This window comes from Gopherus evgoodei, chromosome 6 (assembly GCF_007399415.2).
Source record: "Gopherus evgoodei ecotype Sinaloan lineage chromosome 6, rGopEvg1_v1.p, whole genome shotgun sequence".
NCBI classification, from domain to species: Eukaryota; Metazoa; Chordata; order Testudines; family Testudinidae; genus Gopherus; species Gopherus evgoodei.
The window spans coordinates 8,204,560-8,226,706 of NC_044327.1; the positions used below are offsets into that span (position 1 = coordinate 8,204,560).

Sequence of the window (22,147 nt, forward strand, 5' to 3'; positions counted from 1 at the left end):
CTTAAGCCCATTATGGTAGGCACTGTAAAACAGTTTGTGCACCAGAATTTTGCAAGGAAACCAGGTGACCTTTTTAGTTCTACATGTTTTCACCACTAACCCAAGAGAAAATCTGCCATTTTAACCGAATCTCACTTTGACTTTGGAGTTGGTTCATATGTAAAACTTTAAGTGAACTGGTGGAATAAATTCAAGTCCTCAGAGATCTGAACCCAAGTAAAATGTTGGCACAAACCCCTGCAAAGTGAAACTGCAGAGTGATGAACAATTAAAATTCAGCTGACAGCAAATCAACCAAATTCCTCCATTAATAATGTACATTACAAACCTCTTCTGAAAGCAAGAACTTTCCAAATTCCAAGTGGTGTCTCTCTAAAATTGATGAACCATGAAGTTTTGCTAACGGATTTTGAGATCTAATTGTGTAAATTAAAAATTCAAAAGTTAGTACAACACTAATGAACAAGGGAGTTTTACAGAGTGTCTTATTTTAATATTTCAGTTTATCACACTTTATATCTAGGTTTAACTAGTGGATAAAGGTTTAATAGATAATATTTTTAAATGGCTTATCAATTGATCAAACGATTCTTCTGGCTTTTAACCAGCTGTAACATTTTTCACTGCAGTATTTATAAACCATCTAAACACTTACTCAAGTCTAACATGCTTATATCTTTGAATCATTTATTAACCCTTAATAAATGGCCCTTATTGTAATGTGTGAGCAGGTTTATTCTACTTTAGGAATTCAACGTATTTTATTGATTTAAAACAACAGGAAAAGCAGTAGCCCTTGCACAGTTTCCTAGATTTTACAGAACATCTGTGAAATCCCAGTGCAAAGCCCTGACAGTGAAATCCTTGCACACAGCTAAATCCTGTACAGGGAGTGGGAGTAGCACTAGAGCAATAAAGCCAGCAAGCACCATGGCAGGTGGGTGCATTACTTGTGGAGGAGGGGCATGACTAGCCCCCGAAGTCGTGAGGTTGTGTGCTGTTGTTAGCTGTACGCTTTCCCCTAGACCAGGGGTGGGCAAACTTTTTGGCCTGAGGGTCACATCGGGGTTCTGAAACTGTATGGAGGGCCTGGTAGGGAAGGCTGTGCCTCCCCAAACAGCCTAGCCTGGCCTGGCCCCCATCCGTCTCCTCCCACTTCCAGCCCCCTGACTGCCCCCTTCAGAAGCCCCAACCCATCCAACCCCCCTGCTCCTTGTCCCCTGACTGCCCTCTCCCATGACCCCCCCCAACTGCCCCCCGGACCTCACCCTGTATCCAACTCCCCCCTGCTCCCTGTCCTGACTGCCATGACCCCTATCCATACCCTCACCCCCTGACCATCCCCCGGGACCTCCTGCCCTTTATCCGACCCCTCTGCTCCCCACCCCCTTACCATGCCACTCAGAGCACCAGAACTGGCAGCCACGCCGCCTGGCTGGAGCCAGTCACGCCCCCGTGCAGCCTAGAGCACCTCATAGCCACACTGTCTGGTAGGAGCTCGCAGCCCCGCCGCCCTGAGCACTGGCGACATGGCGAGCTGAGGCTGTGGGGGAGGGGGGACACCAGGGGAGGGGCCAGGGACTAGCCTCCCCGGCCGGGAGCTCAAGAGCCGGGCAGGATGGTCCCACAGGCCACATCTGGCTTGTGGGCCGTAGTTTCCCCACCTCTGCCCTAGACTATAACCATGAGCCGAATGTCTGATGTAACAGCAAAGAGTAACCACCCATGAGACGCTGACCCAGCTTGCTGCTTAGAAACCCAGCAGGGGTTGTGACCAGGTCACTCCTGGCTCCCCCTTTGAAGCTCAAGTTTTGAGGGTCATGCATAACATTTTCCCCCTACCTCCAATATCTCTCTAGCTTAATGTCCCATCTTAAAAAACGAACTGCTGCTTTGGCCAAACACCGATTGCTACAATAGCCTATCAAACTACAGCTTCCGCAGCTGTCAGAGTGTCAGTGGGAACAGAGTGTGGTGTGAATTCGGTTAGATCCCACTCCACCACTACACGCGCCCAATGACTGGAATCATTTAAAGCAATAGAAAAGTGCCTACTTCATCTGATAAAGGTTGTTGGTGCCCCTGTGATCAATATCATGACACAAAGCTGCAGTTACCATAGCAAGGGCTTCAAGGTCTGTGTAGTAACGCTTCAGTTTGCCAGTCTAGGGGGAGAGAATCACATGCTTTCGTTAGTATTTCTGACAGAAAATAAATCCGAGTGAGTCTGCTAGGTGAGTAGGAGTCTCTTACACTAAACATAATTAAAGAACTAAGCATGGAATTTGTGAAGCCACATACAAGACACACTCTAGAATCAGCACAAGAATTGCAGAAAGGAAAGGGGAAACACATTTCAAGATCAGAGCATGTGTGTCTTAGTTATGTATATGAGAGATCCTTATGTGTCAGTGTACTTATCACCGTAGCATCTGAGTACTGTACTGACCTTAACTCGTATATCCTCCCTCATCCCCTCCTGAGATGGAGTCAGAGGACAAGCACCTCCCAAAGGTGGTCTGAAACCAGCTGGGCACAGGTCTGTGTTGAACCTGGCATGGAGCCTCCTTGCCCCAGGGGAGTTCAGGGAGGCATTATGTCTAATTCCTCTTGCAGCTCTGTGATGCAGTAGGGAGTGGGGTGCATTGACCTGGGACTGTCGTTTAATTTTACTGGAACTGTCTGCATGGGGGAGGGGAGAGCAGGGGGTGACTTTAGGTAAGGGACAGTACCTGAGCCTGTAACCTGAGCATGGAAGTGGGTGGGGCGAGTTAACACCTTTGCCCAGGAAACTGGACAAAGGAACAGGGGGAGAGAGCCTGCTGGATGGGATTTTGCTTTCAGTTTTGGGCTGGCTGGGAAGAGGCAGGGAACCCCAAATCTGGAGTCTAAGATCCTTGCCCCCCGGAGGGACCTGGCTGAGGGGTCCTGGTTGTACGTACAAGCCTGCTTGGGACTGTGTTCCTGTCGTCTAATAAACCTTCTGTTTTACTGGCTGGCTGAGAGTCCCGGTGAATTGCAGGAGGTGGGGGGTGCAGGACCCTGACTCCCCCACACTCCGTGACAAGCCCCCTAGCACTTCAGAAAGTGAGTTGATCCTGCTACATCTTAGAAGCACGCACCAGGCCTCAGAGTGGGTGGACTTGTTTTCTCCTCCATTTAAGACCGCTCCAGTTGGGCTGTTATTGTTCATAAAATGTTAACTCCTTGAAGGGAAAGGTTCTGCTATAAACAGCTGTTCTTGGGTTTGAACTTGGGGGCTACAGTATCAGAGCTCTGCTGTACAGTAATCCTTTAGCTCTAACATTCATCAGCTAGCAGTAATATCAGGGTCATAAATTTTTGTGGAATAGCCACTAGAGGGGGACTGAGACCCACTTGCCTTGTGTGAATTACTCTCTAGATTAACTTTTGTATTTTTTATTAACAAGACTTTTTTGAAAAAGGACTTTGGCAGATACTTGTAAGAAAACACATAAGATTTCTACTCACTGCGTAAGAGTCCCTGTAAATAAAACCATGCTTTGCAGTTAAGAAGGAAAAGATAGTAGTCGTACATAAGATATACCATTAAAAGTGTGAACATGGTCTGTGCCACATTGAAGCCATGCCGCCAGTTGTGATAAGTAATCTTCCTGTAGCCCTTGCTGACAGAATACATGAATCTCACCAGCACCTGCACAAAAGGAGAGCAGCAAGAGAATGTTAACAGATTTGCCTCAGAAGCAAACTAGTTTATAGTGCTTGGGAGCAACCAGGGAACAAATGTATGAGAATAAAGGATTAGAAAAAACAGTTCTTGAAGCAAAAGCAATCAGCTACAAATCATAGAATCATAGAATATCAGGGTTGGAAGGGACCTCAGGAGGTCATCTAGTCCAACCCTCTGCTCAAAGCAGGACCAATTCCCAACTAAATCATCCCAGACAGGGCTTTGTAATGCCAGGCCTTAAAAACCTCTAAGGAAGGAGATTCCACCGCCTCCCTAGGTAACCCATTCCAGGGCTTCACCACTCTAAATAATAGAGTTGCTTTTATGATCTTGTAGCTTGTAACAGAACAAGTGGTCACTAAAAATTAGGAAAGACCCTCAAGGTTTTTTGTTGTTTTTTGTTTAAAGAGAGACTTTTCAACAAACTGTGTTTATTTTCCTTGAGCCCTCTGGGGGGAAAAAGGAATCAAGGTTTTTCCTTAGTCGTACAAAACTAAGATAATATAGCTTCAGATAAGAACTACAGAAAAAGGCAGTGGAAAAACTTGTTCAAAGGTGACAAAAAAGTACTAGCTTTTCTTATGCCAAGTTAAGGAGGGGGGAGCCTCCCTCTCAGTCTTCTAGCAAAGCATGCTGGGAAGGGAAGGAGTCTGGGGCCCTTTAAAATGTAGGTGCTCTGCTTTCTTAGTTTGTATTAGGGAGAAAGCTGTCTGACAGAAGTATGGAAAGAATGAGAGGAGATAACTCTTTGGGGAAAACATCAGGTCAGGGTTGGTGGTGCTCTACTATTTGAGAGAATCTAATTGTATAATAGCAAAGGGTTGGATACTTTGGTGGCATTGGTTTCTTTGTGTAGTCTAGTGTTTAATGGAGATAACTATTGTTTCTTAATCTCACCCTAGAGCTCCATTTTCTGTTATCTTTTCTCCTACATTTCAGTGGTGTGATTAAGAACCTAGATTCTTCTTTTGAAAGATGTGTATGGTTCCATAGCAAGCGAGAAGTTACAGCTGACAAAAGCAATTGCCTAGCCTAGTGATTGTAATCTAATGCACTTAGAAAAAACTTTTTAAAATTTTGTTTTATTTTCTCTTTATAGACCCCATATTTTATAACCGTAGTATCTTGTTTAAAAAGTGAAAGAATCCACGTATGACTGTTATTAACTCTTCACTGTAAGGTGGGATTCAACACTAATGTGAAGAATTAAGATTTTCAGACAATGCACTGGATGCTACAGAAGGCTCTTCTGTCTGGCAGTAGAGTAGCAAAGTAATATGTTAAGGCATGACCCCTGTTCAGAACCAGTCTTTCTTTCTCTCTTTTCCAGGCTCTGTCGCAAAGGCATGGGAGGTGAATTGTGCACATGTGTGGTAAAAAGGCAGTGATTCTTGTGATAGCTCAGAGCAAGCTAGCTCTGAAAACGTAGCCAGTACAGCTGCAGTTCTTGCAGGGGCGGCTCTAGACATTTCGCCTCCCCAAGCAGGGCGGCATGCCGTGGGGGGTGCTCTGCCTGTCACCAGGAGGGTGGCAGGCGGCTCCGGTGGACCTCCCGCAGGCGTGCCTGCGGAGAGTCTGCTGGTCCCGTGGCTTTGGTGGACCACCGGAGCTGTGGGACCAGCAGACCTGCAGCAGGCGTGCCTGCGGGAGGTCCACCGGAGCCACGGGACCAGCGGACCCTCCACAGGCACGCCTGCGGGAGGTCCACTGGAGCCACCTGCCGCCCTCCTGGCGACCGGCAGAGCGCCCCCTGTGGCATGCCGCCCCAATCACGCACTTGGCATGCTGGGGCCTGGAGCCGCCCCTGAGTTCTTGGCCCAAGTAGGAAGCCTACTTTTTAGTATCAAGTTGTAATGTTAATAAGAAAGATCAGATGAGTGGTCCTTCTTGTCTGCTATCCTGTGTCTGACAGTGACTGGTAACAGATGCTTCTGGTGAAGGGCCAAGAAGCCTTAAATGGGTGTTCCAAGTGCTCACAAGAAGAGTTTCTTCCCAACCCCCTTAGTTAGAGGTGAGCTAATACCCAGAATAAAGATTGACATCTCTTCTAAACTTCAGGGGTGCTATTTTTTAAAATCAACCCTGCAAGTTTGTCTGAGCCTCATTAAGCACCAATCTCGGCGAGGTGGTAAGCACCACCTCTGTGATATCAAGCATCCTCAGTTCTGACTGACGTCAATGGGCGGGAGTGGGGAGTGGGAAGTGCTCTCAGACTTGAGTTCAGAGACCTTGAAAACCCTAGTGCCTACCAGACAGTCACTGCCCTATTCTGGTTTTCGGGAAGTGCTGAGTCTAAAATCTCTGGCAGTTTGTTTCCTTAAGGTAGAAGCCAAAATATTAGGGATGTTAACGCTTATTGTCTCACTTAGCACTAAGCGGAGCTAAGGGCCTGATTCTCCCTTGCCTGGTACATTCTGTAGTCACTTCCCTCTGATGCACCTGGTACTGGCCACTGTTGGTAGACAGGATACTGGGCTAGATGGACCTTTGGTCTGACCCATATGGCTGTTTTTATGTTCACGTACCTTGGGCAAAATTGTACCAAATCAGAATCCTCCATTCACTTAAAATGGTGGTTGCCGTAAAGGTGGTTGCCTTTACAGATGTAAAGGCAGGCTTTTTTGCCACCCCAAGCAAAAAAAAAAAAAAAAAAGGCAGGACAAAAAAAACCCACGGGGCGGCCGGAGCCAGGGTGCAGGGGTACTCCCTGTGCTGCAGACATGCCCTGGCTAGCGGAGAGGAGGCGGAGGGAGAGAGAGAAGTGGGGAAGCCAGGGCGCTTCAATGGGGCGCTCGCCACGCGGCCCTGACTGCTGCACCGCCTGCCGGGTGGGCTGCGTGTCGCTCCGGTCGGCGGTGAGGGAAGGACGCGGGCTGCTGGGCTTGCTGCAGACCTGGCACCAGCTGGGGGAGATGGAGCATGCAGCCTGCTCCCAGCAGGGCGCTCCCCTCCTCCGCGTCACCGCCCCTTACAGGGGAGCCGGATCGGCGAACCCCCCCCCAAAAAGGCAACCATGACACCCTAGGATTGGGCAGAATGCCACCCCGTAGAATCTGCTGCCCCAAGCACGAGCTTGCTCGGCTGGTGCCTGGAGCCAGCCCTGTGTAAAGGACTGCCCAAGGTGCAGGGCAGTGGAGAATCTCTGGCCTGCCTGTGAGTTTGCACAACTGTTACAGCCAGTTTACACGAGATGGCAATAAATTTCACTTGCCAGGCTGCAACAGCATTCTGTTAGCACCACTGCCTCGAGTATGAGCTACGCTTTGCAAAGTAAGGTAATTCTAAAGATGTATATTATAGTATCTGCAACTGTATTGCTCTTGTGAGACAATGGCTTTCAACCTCTTCCTTCCACTTAGCACTATGGGGGAAAAAATGGGTGTTTGTAACTCCATCTTCAGAGCACCCGCCCTAGTGGTTATGTAGCAGAAAGCTAACTGTAAATCAATAGCTACTGTTCCCTCCCAGGGGGATCTAACGAGGTTGGGAGTCCACAGGCATCATTTGGTAACATCTCACTGGAAACCGACACCTACCTCTTGTGGAATCTGGAACTTTTTCACCACCCCAAGCTCGTAGTACATCTGAATTCCACACTTCACAAGCTCTAGTTCAGTGTACTTGAAATCGGAGAAATGGAACTCATAGATCTCAGACTGAATGGGGTCTGGCAGTTCTTCTTTCTGAAAAAGAAACAGTTTGGCTTGTTTCCATGCTGGGTGTGCCATTCCCCAGAAAGCCAGACATGGGTCATCTCAAAAATGCCACCAGCTGCTTTGAGCTGCTGCATTCTTTCAGATTACTCAAATATCAGTACTGTAACATGCTTTTTAGGTAACAATAAAGGCAAAAGTGCTTCTTCCAGTGACAGTCCATTTTGGTTTCTCTGCTGGGATTTAGCAGAAGAGATCTGCCTCCCCAAGTGGATTTCATATGTGGTCAAAAGTGATCATGGACTGGTGAAAGAGGCCAGTGGTGGCCCTAGGTCTGTATTGGCTCTGGGTAGCGAAATGAGTGGAGGATCCTAGCAGTTGAGCTGGTTCTCAGTAGGGTTTGTCCTGTAGGGGCTCAATTGTGCTGGTTAGGTAATGCCTTGTGCCCGAGATAGTGCAAAGCAGCCTGTTCCCAAGATCTCTGGAAGGCATGGCCTCTAATGATATTACCCTAGGCTATGCCACATGCCTGTATGGATGGGAAGGAGGGAGTTCTGTTCTTTCTATTTGGAGGTGACTAGATACCATGCTGAGGGGGTGTCACTATAAGAACTTGGATAGTGATCTCCTACTTCTGCCAAATTCTTATTTGTCTTTACTGTCAAGTCAATGGTGCATGGGGCACTCACCAGCAGTACTGTCAATTCATCTTCTTCACATTCCATTGGTTCTTTCCCCAGCCTCTCTCGTGTTGGCTACAGAGATCACATACATGTTAATTTTACCAGCAACTTGACAATCAGCACTAAAGCTGCATATGTTTGGAATGGTATCTAGTCCAACTTCCAAACACATGTTCTCTTCTGAACCTTACTTACATTTCTGATCTTAAGGGTCAGTTCTGACTTATAAAGTGACTCTGATAGTGGTGGAGATGGGTTCCCATATGCAGTGCATCTCTCTGATCATAGAATCAGAGTTGGAAGGGACCTCACCTAGTCCAACCCCTTGCTCAAAGCAAGACCAATCCCCAGACAGATCTTTGCCCCAGATCCCTAAATGGCCCCCTCAAGGATTGAACTCACAACCCTGGGTTTAGCAGGCCAATGCTCAAACCACTGAGTTATCCCTCCCCCCATTGCTCCATTGTCAAGTGGAAAAACTGTTTGTCCTCCAAACTCACTCTGGGGACTGACACTCAAGCTAGGTTCTCTGTCTCAAGCATCATCACAAGGAGTAGAGGTCTTGTAGACTCTGCTACGCCCATTCAACATCACTGTCATCAGACTATGCTTTTGGGGAAATCTGTGGAAACCCAGCTATGGCTAATGGAATTGCACAGATGTAGTGAGGACTTGATAATGCCCAAGAAGGAAAGAACCCATCTTAACTCTCAGAGCCTATAGTGAGTTTGCAGGGTTAGCATTGAAATACATTTTTAATACTAAGCATTGACCATTTGCTTTTCCTTAGCTAAGGTTTTGCCAGCCGGCCCAACCATTGCCCACCTGGCAGCTGTCCTCCCACCCCAGAGGTGACTGCATCTCAATGGTAAAGTGTACCTGTATGTACGAAGCTTGTTTAAAATTAATTGCAGAAGTTCTTCAGCAATGCAATTCTTTCTGGTCAGCTCTGGTTGAGCTGAAGCGTTACCACCTTCAAGGCACATATCACGAGCCATCCCTCTGTGCAGACCTTAGGTAAATGGAGCTCTGGAAGCTCCCAGGAAGTAGCTACGTGGATCTGTCCCTATTGAAGGTGATATCACAGTTCTGACAAGGGTGGGGCAGGAGAGAATATGGCCCATTTACTAGGATGTTGATGGGCCATTATGTAATGGAAACTCACTCTGTGGTGATGGGTGCCTTAGAAATGCATGTAGTAAAATACAATACTTTGGAACAAAACATGCTACATAAATGCAAGCTCTCTCAGGCGCAGTTGCAATTTATACTGTAATCAGTATGCTGATTACAGTATAAATTGAAAAGCAGTACCAGGATTTCCTGAATTTCATCCTTATCACACTTCACGTGGTACAGCACCATGTCCTGAGCAATGTCCTTACGATTCTCCAGCTTGTTTATCTTATCGTAAGTATCCGTGTTGAGGACAGACCAGCCCAGGAACTGGGTCAAAGACTTAAAAAAGAAAAGAAACCATGAAACAGCGGAGCCCTCCTTATGCATGTTAAAGTATCTCATTGATTGCTATTGGTTTATTTCTAGGGAAAACATCCTCATAGTCTAACACATCTTATTATCAATAGGTCTATAGATGGATGTGAACAAAATGTCCTGCCTCCCAGAGCTTACCACAAAACACAACACACTATGGCTTAGTATATATGGCCCAAAACCTTTAAATAGCCAGTCAGGTGGTTTTAGCCTGAGACTGGAAACTGACATTCTGCCATTAAAGGCATTGGCGTTCCAAGTTGCTGTCTGACAAATTAGAACCTTTCCACTTGCTGAAGTAGTAACAGAGGGCCTGTTCTTGCAAACTCTGAGTAATAGCTTGGTAGCCTTTGTGACTAATCATGTGAGTAATGATTACTTGTGAGTAAGGGTGACAAGATCAGGCTTAAAACTTTAACGGTAACAGTCATGTTTTCTCTAGGGAAACATTAGCACTGCAAGACAAGTCATTCAGCAGAGATACTGGGACACAGACTGAGAACCTAACAGGTTCTTTAACAAAGTTACATCTAGATTTTACTGGAATTACATCTCTCTCTTGACTTCCCTTTTGTTATGATTGTCTAAGCAGCCAAAGGCCTCATCCTTTAAGGGAACAATTGTTACACTGGTTGGCTGGAAATAAACAAACAGGCCTCAATATAAAAGGGGTTTCTCTTGGCCTGAAACTCCTCGAAACTGTGCTCGGCCCCCAGAACTGAGACAGCTGCATAGGCTCTCTGCAGCTGCCCAAAGAGCCATTTAATCTCAGGATACGCTTAACTCCTTAGCCAAGATGTCTGGCCAGGCTGCACAATGTGTCTGCACTGTAGAGGTCATGGGGCCAGGATTTGGCCCCCAATCGAAAGTGAATCTGGTGTGGATATGGATTGGTGATAACACTGTGCAGCTGGAAAGGGAAATACTGAGAACTGTGAGAACAAGACTGGGCACTTCACGATTTGGAAAAGGATGCAAAGGTATTCTCTGCCTTCTTGGTTCCTGGTTCAAATCTGTGCCATGCTGCTAGGGTACGTCTACATTACAATAAAACACCCGTTCCTGGCCCAGGACAGCTGATCAGGGAGCGTCCCGGAGCCCAGGCTCCAGCCTGAGCCCAAACGTCTGCATTGCAGTTGTGTAGCCCCACAGTGCAAGGCTAAGTCAGCTAACATGGGCCAGCTGTCCATGTTTTATTACAGCATAGCCATACCCCAAGTGATCCAAAGACTTTTGCCTTCAACGGTTCAATGGCTTATGTGAAATGAATTGGTCATCTGTCTACTTCCAAAAAGTTTGCCCACCCCTGGCTTAGATGGTGATATTGCAAATGATCTTGCTAGTTCTGTTTGAGTGTACAGGATCTAGAACTTGAAAATGCTTGTCAGGTGTTGTGCAATTCCCTTCAGAAGCTGGGCCTGTTACCACTAAATCTTCAACTGCCTAAAATCTCTCTATCAATCAATTTCTTAGACCTAGAGCTACTGAGTTACACCTCCACAATCAAAGAAAAGATTAGGGGCTGCAAAACGTTGGAGACCACATGTACTGCTAAGAATTATTGGGTCTTAGGCAGGGTTCCCATTTAACACCTAAGCTACTTTCAGAAGGGTAAGCACTTGTACCTCCATGAGAGTCTCATCCTGTTCATCGAATGGCTTCCCGTCTTTTCTGTTGTAAAATGTGGCAACACCAACAATTTCTTCTTTTTTATTTACTATTGGTATAGACAATACATTTTTGATAGTCCATCCTGAGTCATCTAGAGGACCTTCCTTGAAGCAACAGCAAGCAGAAAGATGTTGAATATATAAAATGTATTTTCTGAGTGCATCAGTAATGCAACAAGTTACAGGAATTTGTACGTATAAAAAATTAATCTGTTACATTTATGTTAACAATTCTGTTTAACAGCTATGACAGCTTTCACAGTACCTGAAATTTAAACATCTCATCTGCAGCAGCATTCATAATATTGCAGATCTAGAAGATCATAAAAATATTTCGTTTTACAAACAGGTAGCATGAAGTTCAATAATTTCCTTTCTAAAATACCCGATTTTAAATCTAGTTAAAGCAGCTAAATTGATCAGTCTTCCATAGTTGAAAGTAAACATGAATTTGACTTTCTGAAACCCTCAATGAAGCTCTCGTCAAATACTTACAAAGCCACTTTCAGCTACATAGGTTGGGAGTCCAGTAGCAAGTGCCCAGTGATCTGCTGTGGGATTTCTGAATGAAACAAAAGTGTGTGTATAATAAAAATTAAAGATGGAAGTTACATATATTAAAGATGGAGGTTACACGGCTAATCCTTAGTCAGCCAGGTAGTCCTGTTGATTTCAAAGGATCTTCTTGTGTGACCAACGATTACTCACATGAGTTAAAATTCATAGGATCAGACTCTCATTATCAACAGATGGGGCAGTAGATGAGTTAGAGGATTCAAAGAGTTCAGTATTGCATGGGGTATTCCAGTCAGTTCCCAGTTTTTCATCTTGAGCGTAACTAGATACAAAATGGGACTGGGAATGTATTTAATGGTTCTAAACTTCAATATGCAAAAGAAAAAAAGAAAGAAAGAAAAATGAGGCAGTGAGAAGAAGGGAAATGTAATAGGCCCAATCTTGCAGACCCTTGTGGAAGAGCTCACCATCAAAAATAAACAGATACAAAGCAATAGATGACCAAGAGGTAGTCAAGACTTACAACCCTAGATTTTTTTAAAACCAGGCTAGGTGACATATTCCCTGTTGTACACTGTGCACTAGCATTTCACTAAGATGGGATTTGCACAAGGAGAGGCAGCTATCTTGAAGAACTGAGAGTACGGGGACATGCCATGTGTAGGGGACTGCATGGAGAAGGGCAGAGTCCAAAGTGGAAGGAGGTGACCAAGGACTGATAAGGCAGGCAGCATGGTACACGGGCAGGCATCTCAAAGGGTGGCATGCAGTCAATGAGGGCAGCTATACGGGAATTATGAGAGGGAAAACAAACATTGAATTTGAAGTGGGTGGCTAGGGGATGCTAGTTGATGGGTTCAGGGAAGGGACTGACCTGGTTCAAACTAGGAGAGGCACTTCTCCGCAGCAATAATTTGGAGGGTGAGGAAAGTTCATACGGCAAGCTAAAGCAGGAAGCTGTTACAGGCATCAAGTCAAGAGATGACAAAGGCCGATATGAAAGATCTCATGGCAAGAATAGAGGGTAGTTTCTAGACGTGTCAAAGCAACAGGAATTACTGCGCCTGGATGTAGGGCATGGGAGGAAGAGGCGTGAAAGTTGGCTTTGAGGTCGAACCTATGAGACAGGAGGGACAGAGGACCAGGCAGTGAATAAGAAAGGCAGGAGAGAAGACGTTTGAATGGGAGGATTGGACTGCTGGTGATGAAGGACTGGGCTGAAGGGGCTAGGAATGGAAAGGTGGACTTGTGTATCTACAGAAGTGGTGACTTTACCTGTGAGTGAGTGCTATCACAGTGATACAGTGGCCTGTTTGTTACATTCTAATCTGAATTCCTGATGAATAGAAGCAACCAACAATTCCATGTCCCATTGTTCCTTCAGCTGTTCATTAGCTCATGGGAGACCTTCATTTTCAGATACATATCCTATCAGTCTGTGCTACACAGAGGCAATGGAAATAGCTCTAGACGTGGTACTAAAGCTTCGCTTACTCACGGGATAACTTTAATATCTTCCTTTCCGTGTAGGATATAATCGACAACTTTGTAAAAGACTATTTCCTACAAAGAAAAAAATCCTGGTTCAAGCTTGTGGTGAGAATAAACAGTTGGGGGATGGAGAGGATACTAGGTCATCCACTTACTCTGCCATCTGGAGTCCGGGGCCCGGAATAAGGTGGAACTTCACCCATTAGAACTGGCCACAAGTCAAAAAATTCCTGTTTTAAAAAAAAACTCAAACTTTTAATTTTAATACATATAAATAAGTGTACCCGTGGTAGGATATAGAAACAGGCAGGGTTCTACTACCAGTATTATAATTTGCCATGCACCTCTAGGATGCTCTCTAAATTAACCCAAAACCTATGTTAAAAACAAGACCTATAGCAGAGCTGTCCAGGAGAGGGCTGGACAGCGCTAAACATGGGTTTTGAGGGAAAATCCAGGACTGTGTTGGGGTCGCCCTGCAAGTAAGAACCAAGGCTGTTGGAAGCCAGAGGCTGGCTGGTGTGTGCTGACAGGCTGCTGGGGTCAGAGCTTCTGGACCAGGGCTGTGGTTACACACAGACACTCAGGGTGTGACCAGCATGCTGACAGGCTGTCTGTGAGCCGCCCATGCTGGAAGCTACAACAACAAAGTATTTGTGAGGTGCCCCCAGGTTGCAGGGCAGGGGTGATACTGCCCCCCACTGATCTGGACTGCACCCTGGAATTTCATACATTGTTAATGCCAGAAATTGCCCAATTCACGTTTAGCAAGCAACCTAAAGACCCTGTATTATCTTGCCATACACATGAATGCTTACCTTCTGTTTGGTCCTATCCAGAAGGCCCACTGAATATCTATCACAGTTCAAATATGCTCTCACTGTGTAAAAAGCTTTGTGGAACTGCCTCTCGATGTCCGTCAGCTCCTCAAATACCTTATTAGCTGACCACAACAGCACCTGAATAATAAAACCAAATCTGTAGACCGCTCCTTCTGGAAAGCTAACTATACTTGAGACAGTATGTGAATAATATTTAGATGTCACAGATTCCTAGAAATGCAACAGTACAGTATTTTAGAGTCTGCTAACTCTGCTTGTTCCAGCTCGGTTAGTAGGGTGCGACTTTTTTCATTGACTTCATTGGGAGCAGCATTAAGCCAACATTCAGCATTTTGTAAAATCCCACGTTTGAGCTGCGTAATGCAAAATTGAACAGTCTGAAATTAAAGAAATTACCTACTGTTTTAAAATTCACTTAGCAGTGGCAATTGTCTGTTCTGTAAGTAAAATATTTATTACATCCCCTGAACTATATATTAAACTAACATTAACATTGCAAAGTTTTCAATTAGAAGGGGAGAATGCTAGAATTAATGTTGCCTGCAGAACCGTAATTTGGCATATGCACAAGGAGGCCAAATTAGGGTTGCACAGGCAATGTTAATTCTAGCATTTTCAGACTTGAAGACTTTGCAACCTTAAAGTTCTTTTAGGCTAGGAAGTTGCATCCCAAAAATAACTCTTACTCAAAAACCAAAACCCAAGTTCCATCAGGTGGAACCATACCCAACTTGGGTCATCAGCAGAGTTTGGACCTTCAGATTCATAGCACAGACTTCTATAACCTTGCCTTAATGGCATAACTAGTAGCAGTAGTAGCCTGTCTTTCTTTCCTCTGTTAACCAGTCTCAGAAGGATGGAGGGGAAGGAGAATGACTCACCCAGTCTTGAGGTGGGGATGACTTTGCCTACAGTAGCACAGCTATTTGCTGACAGTAGAGGAGTGTAAAGACTCATGATTCCTGGGTTCAGCTGCAGGTTTTCAAAGGGACTATACTAGGATATATTCCCCTCTGCCCTTCTCTGTTCTTGCTCCCCTGCTCCTATTAGGGTGACCAGATGTCCCGATTTTATAGGGACAGTCCTGATATTTGGAACTTTTTCTTGTATAGGCTGCTATTACCCCCCACCCCGTCCCGATTTTTCACACTTGCTGTCTGGTCACCCTAGCTCCTATCAACCCCCACTGCTACAGCTAAACCTCCAATATTAATGCATATTAGTTAGTCATTAACTGGATAACTTAGCATTACAAAGTAATTCAGTTTCTTAGTAATTATGTGTAATTAACATTTTTGTTCAGCTGAATTAGCGAGCAAATAATGCTAATACTGAGTAATCTCATCAATAAGAATTACTAATAGAACAGACAAATGGTTCTACCACTCAGAAAAATGAATCCCTAATTCTGCCCTCAGCTGTGCACTCAGACGCTTGCACCCATGTGGAGCCTAGTGAATCTGAGAGGATGGCTAGGCTGGGGCCTTTATCCCTATTTCTCCAGTCAATGAGATATTCGGCCCAGCTGATGGTACAGGAGAAATAGCTCTGAACCTAGACAATGAAACAGTTACTGGGATCTGCCTCTTTATCTTACCTGGCCTCTTCGAGTCTCACAATTGTGAAGGTAACTCAAATGATAAATTTTCAGATTTAAGGACGCAAAATTCAGATACTTCAGGAAAAGCTGAAATGGAAAATAGTCAGTGTTGAGTTGAACCAAAGGGTGGCCCGGGGGGTACTGGATTTCATAGCACCACTGCAACTACGTTAGTCTGTCACTCAAACTAACACCAATCCTCGTGTCAATACTTTGCTTTGTGCTGGCTTGTTACCAGTGTGACTTGCCCTGATAATTTATTGAGGTAAGCTGCACCCATGTAAGCCCATTTTACAACATAGCAGTGTCGACAGCGGTGGTTGTCAAATTTGTTTCATTTGCAGACCCCAAACAAATTTTGAATGGAGGTGTAGACCCTTTGGGCATTCAACAGTGGTCCGTGGATCCCTACTATAGAAGTTTTAGACTGAAAAGTGACTGGACAGAATTCAGTTATAAATGTTGCATATGCTTGGCACAGCATTTGACACAGTGTGAGAAAGAGTGCTAAACTGTGGGCTTCTGAGGTAATGACAACACTTACAGGTTTAGACCTGTAGGTGGGGCTACACACATGCTTTTGATTGATCAGAAAAACAGAATGCCTTTTCTGGGAACTGAAACTTTATTTTCAGTCACCTTTCACAGACTCCTAAACATAGTCTGTGGGCTCCCAGGGGTCCACAGACCACAGCTTGAAAACCACTGGTCTACAGTAAGGGAATTGGCACCAGTGTAGCTATGCTATTGCAAACAACCCTAGTCTAGATGAGCCTATATATTATGCAAAATAAGATTAGGGTGACCAGATGTCCTGATTTTATAGAGACAGTCCCGATATTTGGGGATTTTTCTTATATAGGTGCCTATTGCAGTCCTGATTTTTCATACTTGCTATCTGGTCACCCTAAGAAAGATACATGCACGATAGAAACTGATCTACACTGGATCTTTTGGACACTTACACTTTCATCGGAGCTGGTGAAGAACGGGCCATTCAGCTTATTAATGGCCATGATCACAGCAACTAGATCTTTGCCATTCGTGATGGGAGTTGCAAGGACGTTCCTTGTAGTGTATTGGGTGAGTTCGTCAACAAATCTGCTGAACTGAGTGCACTGTTTAAACGAGGGAAAAATGAAAAACAAAGCATAGTCCAAAATGTGAGCAGTCTTAAAGCCAGAATCTCCTCAGTGAAGCCACCTAAAGGAAGCTTGGCCTAAAGTATATTTTGAGGCGTAGAGAATAGCGTCACGTTAACAAGAATAGAGGTGGTTGAACATGCATTCAGAGTTTATTAAACTCCAATGTTTATTTTCCTATGGTTCTCATGTAACTTGTTTTGGAAAGCCCTTGTATATTTGAGAGATTTTAGCAGTGTTCCCTATCTGAAAGAATAAGGACCAGGAAATTCTCTCCAGAAAAACTCATAAGTTGCAATCATGGTTGGTTCATTTTGACTCCAGTTTTAGTCTCCTGCCACCTGACCCTCCCCACCCCGCCCCCCCAAGATGCTGAGTACCCACAGCTCCCAGGTGCGGGTCTGTGATCTGCTTTATCATTTGGACAACCTCCCTGTGAGAACCCCTTTATATGTCTGTGTGGTCGACTTGCTCCCAGGAGCAGAAGAGTTAAGAAGAAGGCTATGCCCCCTTCCCTGGGTGCCTGTGGGCAGGGTGGGGAGTGAGCTGAGCCTTCACTCCACTGCCAGTGTGCTGGCTGGAAAAGCCAAGCTGCTGAAGATGGAGAAGTGCTCCTGTTTATAACCCAGCAGTAACTTAGTTACTATGCTCTGGGGAGCAGAGAATTGTGTGTTGGGATGAAGCAGCATTGTGCTGGGCTCTCATAAATATGGCGCCAGATTGTGTGCCAAGAAAAGGAGCTATTCAGACAGCCCCAGATCACCAGAGTGCTCTGCCAAGCCCCATAAAGGCCACACTCAGTTCCACCTCTGGAACATGGTGGCTGGGGAGTGTGTGCTGGGAGCGGATAGCACAGAGCTGGCTCTGCACCACCCAGGGATTCTACTGGAGGAGAATCCCCAGCTGCCCCTGGAGGGCAGGGTAGCCCTAAGTCCCCTTGGCACGGCTCCAGCAGCACTGCCCAGGAATACCCTATATTCATGTTACTGTCTCCAAGCGTCTAAAGCAGGGATACTCAGCCAGAGGCTCACGAGCCACAAGTGGCTCTTTCATGTGTCTCCTGCAGCACTTTGCAGCTTGTGATATTAAGCCACTGTGTGATTTAAGTATTAACCAATCTAAGTTATTAACCAACCAGGAGGCTTTTACAATATTGTTAACCAATTGTAGTTGATAAAATAATAATATTTGGTCAGTCATTTTGCTATGAGAATAAGTACATATATAAAAACAATATTTCCCCTGTCATACTGTTTACATTTGAATATATAGTACCGTAGTAAATGAAACAATTAATTCACACTGCTGTGGCTGTCTTGGGGATCGCTAATTTTGGCTCCTGAACCACTGAGGTCTGGGTATTACTGGTCTAAAATAAAACTGTCTTCTGGACAGAGAAAGGATGCTGGCACGAAGGGATGTGGGAGTAGGAGGAGGGGAGAGAAAAGATGAAAAAACGTTATGAAGAGCTAGCCTGTGAGATAGCATCTTTTGTTGGAGCTGTGTTCCCCGGTCATGTAGACCGGTGTTTCTCAATGACCGGTCTATGGACTGGTGCCAGTCCCTGAGATCTCCCAGAAACAGTCCAGGAAGGCAACAAGCTGGTCCCTGGTATCAAAAAGCATGAGTAATACTGATCTAGACAACCTTCTTGAGTCCTCCCAGCCTTCCCTGTGCTACCAGGTAGATAGATGGCATTTCTGCCTGTTGTGTCTACTTCCTTCAGCTGACCTGGTGGCTCTCTCAGCAATGCACTGTAGTTAGGACTGAAAGCAGGAGCCTTGAAGCCCAAATTGTTTCAATAGGCTGCAGTCTGCATTGTAAGCAGCAGTGACCTACGCAAACATACTACCCCCAAGCATCAACCCCTGCGCTGTCCTTCCACATGATACTCTTCACCCTCCATGACCAGGACCTACCATGAGTGCACACATAGGGTACAAGGAATGACAACAGTAAAGGTGAAACTTGCCAAAGATGGCAGTTTCTCAGAGGCTCCCTGCTCTGAAATGCAGAATAGAGAATGATGGCAAATGTGACTGTTAAAATATTACTTTCCTTTGATTTGCTCTTAGTGCAGTGAATGGTTACAACCCCCCTCCACCCCAGCACTTAACATGCTACCCTGTAAGACAAGGAAACTTTGCTAAGGCATTTGGATATCAGAGTGATGCGCTTTGGCTGAATGGATAGACAGATGGCTGAGTTGTTATGAGAGAACTATATATGAAGTAATCCCAGCTATCATATTTGGGTCACATGGATTATAACTCAGATTAGCCTGCTTCAGTTTGGATTCAGATGCTTCAACTAGGGTATATAATGGTCATATATGAATATATAAGGCTATAAAAATAAAACTCCTTGGCTACAGGTCCCTTAAGAATAGTGAGATGTGTGAGCAAAATTTATATCTCACTGCTTCTGATGAGAGTTCACATATCAGTGCTAAGGATGGCTCAAATCCTTGGCTCACAAAAATATCTCTGAAGAGCAGTAGTCTACACTGGATGGTAGAAACTTGAGCCAGAAAAAATTCCTGGGGTGGTAAAATATTTCTGGACTCTCTCTAAGGGCTTGCAGTTTCTGTGCAGTGCCTCAGGGTGTAGTCAGTGCAGGGTTAGACTGTAGCGAGTGTCTGAGTTGCTGCTCTGAAATGACTTTTTTTTTTACTAGATGAGTTTTCCATTTTGAGCCAATATAAAATGTGACACAAGGCATTGTTCTCAGAGCACACTAACAGTCTGACAATTCAATTATTCATTTATACCCGTGAAATATTTCACACAATGCATTGGAAAGGTTTTTTTAAAAAAAAGTAACCATCCCAACCATGTCTTTGGTTTCCAGCCATAATGGTTGGTACAGTAAATGAGACTTCTACTGCACTGATTTCTCTTATGCCTGTTCATCATTTGCCTTAACTCTACAAACCCTGATAGAAAATCTAGTTCTTATGAATCTTCCATTAACGGAGCAATCCAATGGAAAACCTACCTCATTGACATCCCTGATGTTCATAGTTCTCTTGGTTTGAGCAACATGCCCCACGATGCCCATGTCCAAAGGATAGACAATTTCACAATCTGGTGCCACCAAGCATTCATCCAGCATGCTGTCCTTCTCAATATTGAAAAGTCTGGTAGCTAGCTCTGGTGTGCCATTCCTTTGCCTGTACATAAAAAGGCTGCAGCGGTCTGCATGGATGAGACCACTGATTCTTCTTAGAGTCTTGAAAACAACCTTCTCCATGTTAATACTTTCCTGCATGTCTTGGATCAATTCAAAAAGTATCTCACACTCCTCTGATGTCTGATTGCTGCTCAGCGGCTCTGGTCTCAGTTTCTTATCAAAGTATTGCTTGGCAAAAGCAGGGTTACCATCGAGAAACTTCTCCACATCATCTTCCTTGATACTCATGGTGAACCTTTTAGATTCCCAGATCTTGGGATATGTTATCCCACGAATACTGTCTGTTTGAAAAATGTTCCTCCTTCTGGTGTGCTCCCCAAAAAAGGAGTTCTAATGCTCTGCAATGCTGCCCCTGGGATGGCCAGGGGTTGAGGACACTTTTGAAGAGTGAATGTCATTAGGAAAGTTATTCCTTAATAATGTTGAAGGTGAGTCTGTGGGAGGACAGGTCTTAAGCAGACAGATTAAATGACCCATACTAAATCTGCAGGTCAATTTTCCCCTCTACCTTACATGCAAACAGAGCAATGTTTTTAGAATATTTAAGAACACCCTCACTTTTCCCTGGATGGCACAGATGTATCCATCTTCCTGAAATGGTTATGTTGGTTTTTCTCTTTCTGGTAGACCTCTCTAACACTGAAATAAGCTCTTTAGATTCTAATTAAATATATACTGCTCAGGTCTAATCCCTGGCTAACAAGGTGCATATCTTATTATTCCTGTGCTCGTAGAAGATCTGAGGGAAACAGACTTCAGTGAATGTTCAATCTGTCAGTGAATCTGTTTAGCTTGAAAATAAAAGGCTTGGCATAACATGTTGACAAGACCCCTATGTTTACTGGCCACTGTCTTTTTTTTTTTTTTTCTTTACTAAGACTAAAGATAAGTGATCCTAAAAACAACTGGAGGTTTGATTCTGATCAGATAAGTGCCTGGATGCACTAGTAAATTGGATCCCAAGCACAACAGCCATTTGTCACTGAAAGTGAGTGGCAAATTGGGCCAACTCTCTTTGTAGGAAACACAGACTGTTCTGCTGCTGGCTGAGATAGAAATGACTCCTATGTAGAGCTGTGTAATCTGCGTGTCGATAGGCTTGTGGATCTTCGTCTCTTACGAAATCAAGGGTGCTGTTTTTCTTCTATAGCAACAATCTAGCTGCACTATTACTAAGCCAGTAGTGTAGAACAGGCTTTATAACATCAGAAAGGTGCCTGAGCCCTGTCTACACTAGGACTCACATCATCATTGCCATGCATGCAGATGCCTTGTGAATGACAATGGATGTAATATGGGTAGGGCAGATCTTGAATTGGAACCTATATTAAATGGGGAGCCACTACAGAGAGTGGAGAACCAGAGTGACATGCTCACAATGGCCTCTTGCTGAACAGGAGGACCACCATGTTTTGGAGCAGATGGAGCATTTCAGGTTGTGCGGTATCATGTTTATGGGAGTTGAACTATGCAAGCCTGGATGTCATGACTGCATGGTTGCTTCAGCTAGGTCTCTGCCAGATGGAGCCAAATCTTTCAGCCAGTTAGAAAGGGAAACTTTTTAATTTTTTGTTGCCATGACTATTTGCATACAGTGGTACCAAGGAATCAAAAAGATCCAGAGGCTGTAGACCAGCTTAATTTGAGGTCAAATGCTATCCCCAGTGGGGAATGTCACCAAAAGCAAGTTAATAAAAGCACTCTCCTCTTCCTACCAACGTCCGCTCGGTCCTGCCTGGTTCAGCTTCAGCCTGGCACTCTTCAGGCTGGTGTCAGTTTTAGCTGGACATTGAGAAGGCTGTGAGATGGGCTGTTAGGTTTAAAGTAAGATAAAGTTAGAGCTTGGTTATTAAAGGGGGCTGTTGTTTCATCGCCCCTCCTAAGGGTGTCACTTAAACTTTCAACTAGCTCTCGTTGGATGTCAGAGGGTAAATAAGTCTCTAGGCTGAGTGGTGAATGTGAGCAAGATACATGGACAAATGGAAATATTTTATCCAGCAAATCTTTGTTACTTATTAAACCAATGATATTGATCTTGACTCTCTTGAGTCTCTGGATTTTCTTCTCTTCAAAGATCATAAAATCAAATGTGAGGGACAGAGAAACTCTTGCCATAAGTAATAGTTTTGATATTGGGATTCTCAGCTTACAA

At 44.8% G+C, this 22,147-nt stretch overlaps 1 protein-coding gene across 1 annotated transcript in view; it reads right to left on the bottom strand.

The window, feature by feature from the left end:
- The window catches only part of PDE6B (phosphodiesterase 6B), a 38,503-nt gene extending 18,127 nt beyond the window's left edge, over positions 1-20,376 (bottom strand). The window contains exons 1-15 of the mRNA XM_030567298.1: positions 19,801-20,376; positions 16,627-16,779; positions 15,659-15,748; positions 14,038-14,178; positions 13,375-13,449; positions 13,227-13,291; positions 11,708-11,774; positions 11,478-11,525; positions 11,168-11,317; positions 9,363-9,506; positions 8,055-8,120; positions 7,249-7,395; positions 3,569-3,676; positions 2,056-2,165; positions 329-416 (exon numbers count right to left, since the gene is read on the bottom strand). Coding sequence (XP_030423158.1) covers positions 329-416; positions 2,056-2,165; positions 3,569-3,676; positions 7,249-7,395; positions 8,055-8,120; positions 9,363-9,506; positions 11,168-11,317; positions 11,478-11,525; positions 11,708-11,774; positions 13,227-13,291; positions 13,375-13,449; positions 14,038-14,178; positions 15,659-15,748; positions 16,627-16,779; positions 19,801-20,223 — 1,875 coding nt within the window. The 5' untranslated portion in view covers positions 20,224-20,376. The remainder of the gene's footprint in view (positions 1-328; positions 417-2,055; positions 2,166-3,568; positions 3,677-7,248; positions 7,396-8,054; positions 8,121-9,362; positions 9,507-11,167; positions 11,318-11,477; positions 11,526-11,707; positions 11,775-13,226; positions 13,292-13,374; positions 13,450-14,037; positions 14,179-15,658; positions 15,749-16,626; positions 16,780-19,800) is intronic.
- Between the last annotated feature and the right edge of the window lie 1,771 nt (positions 20,377-22,147).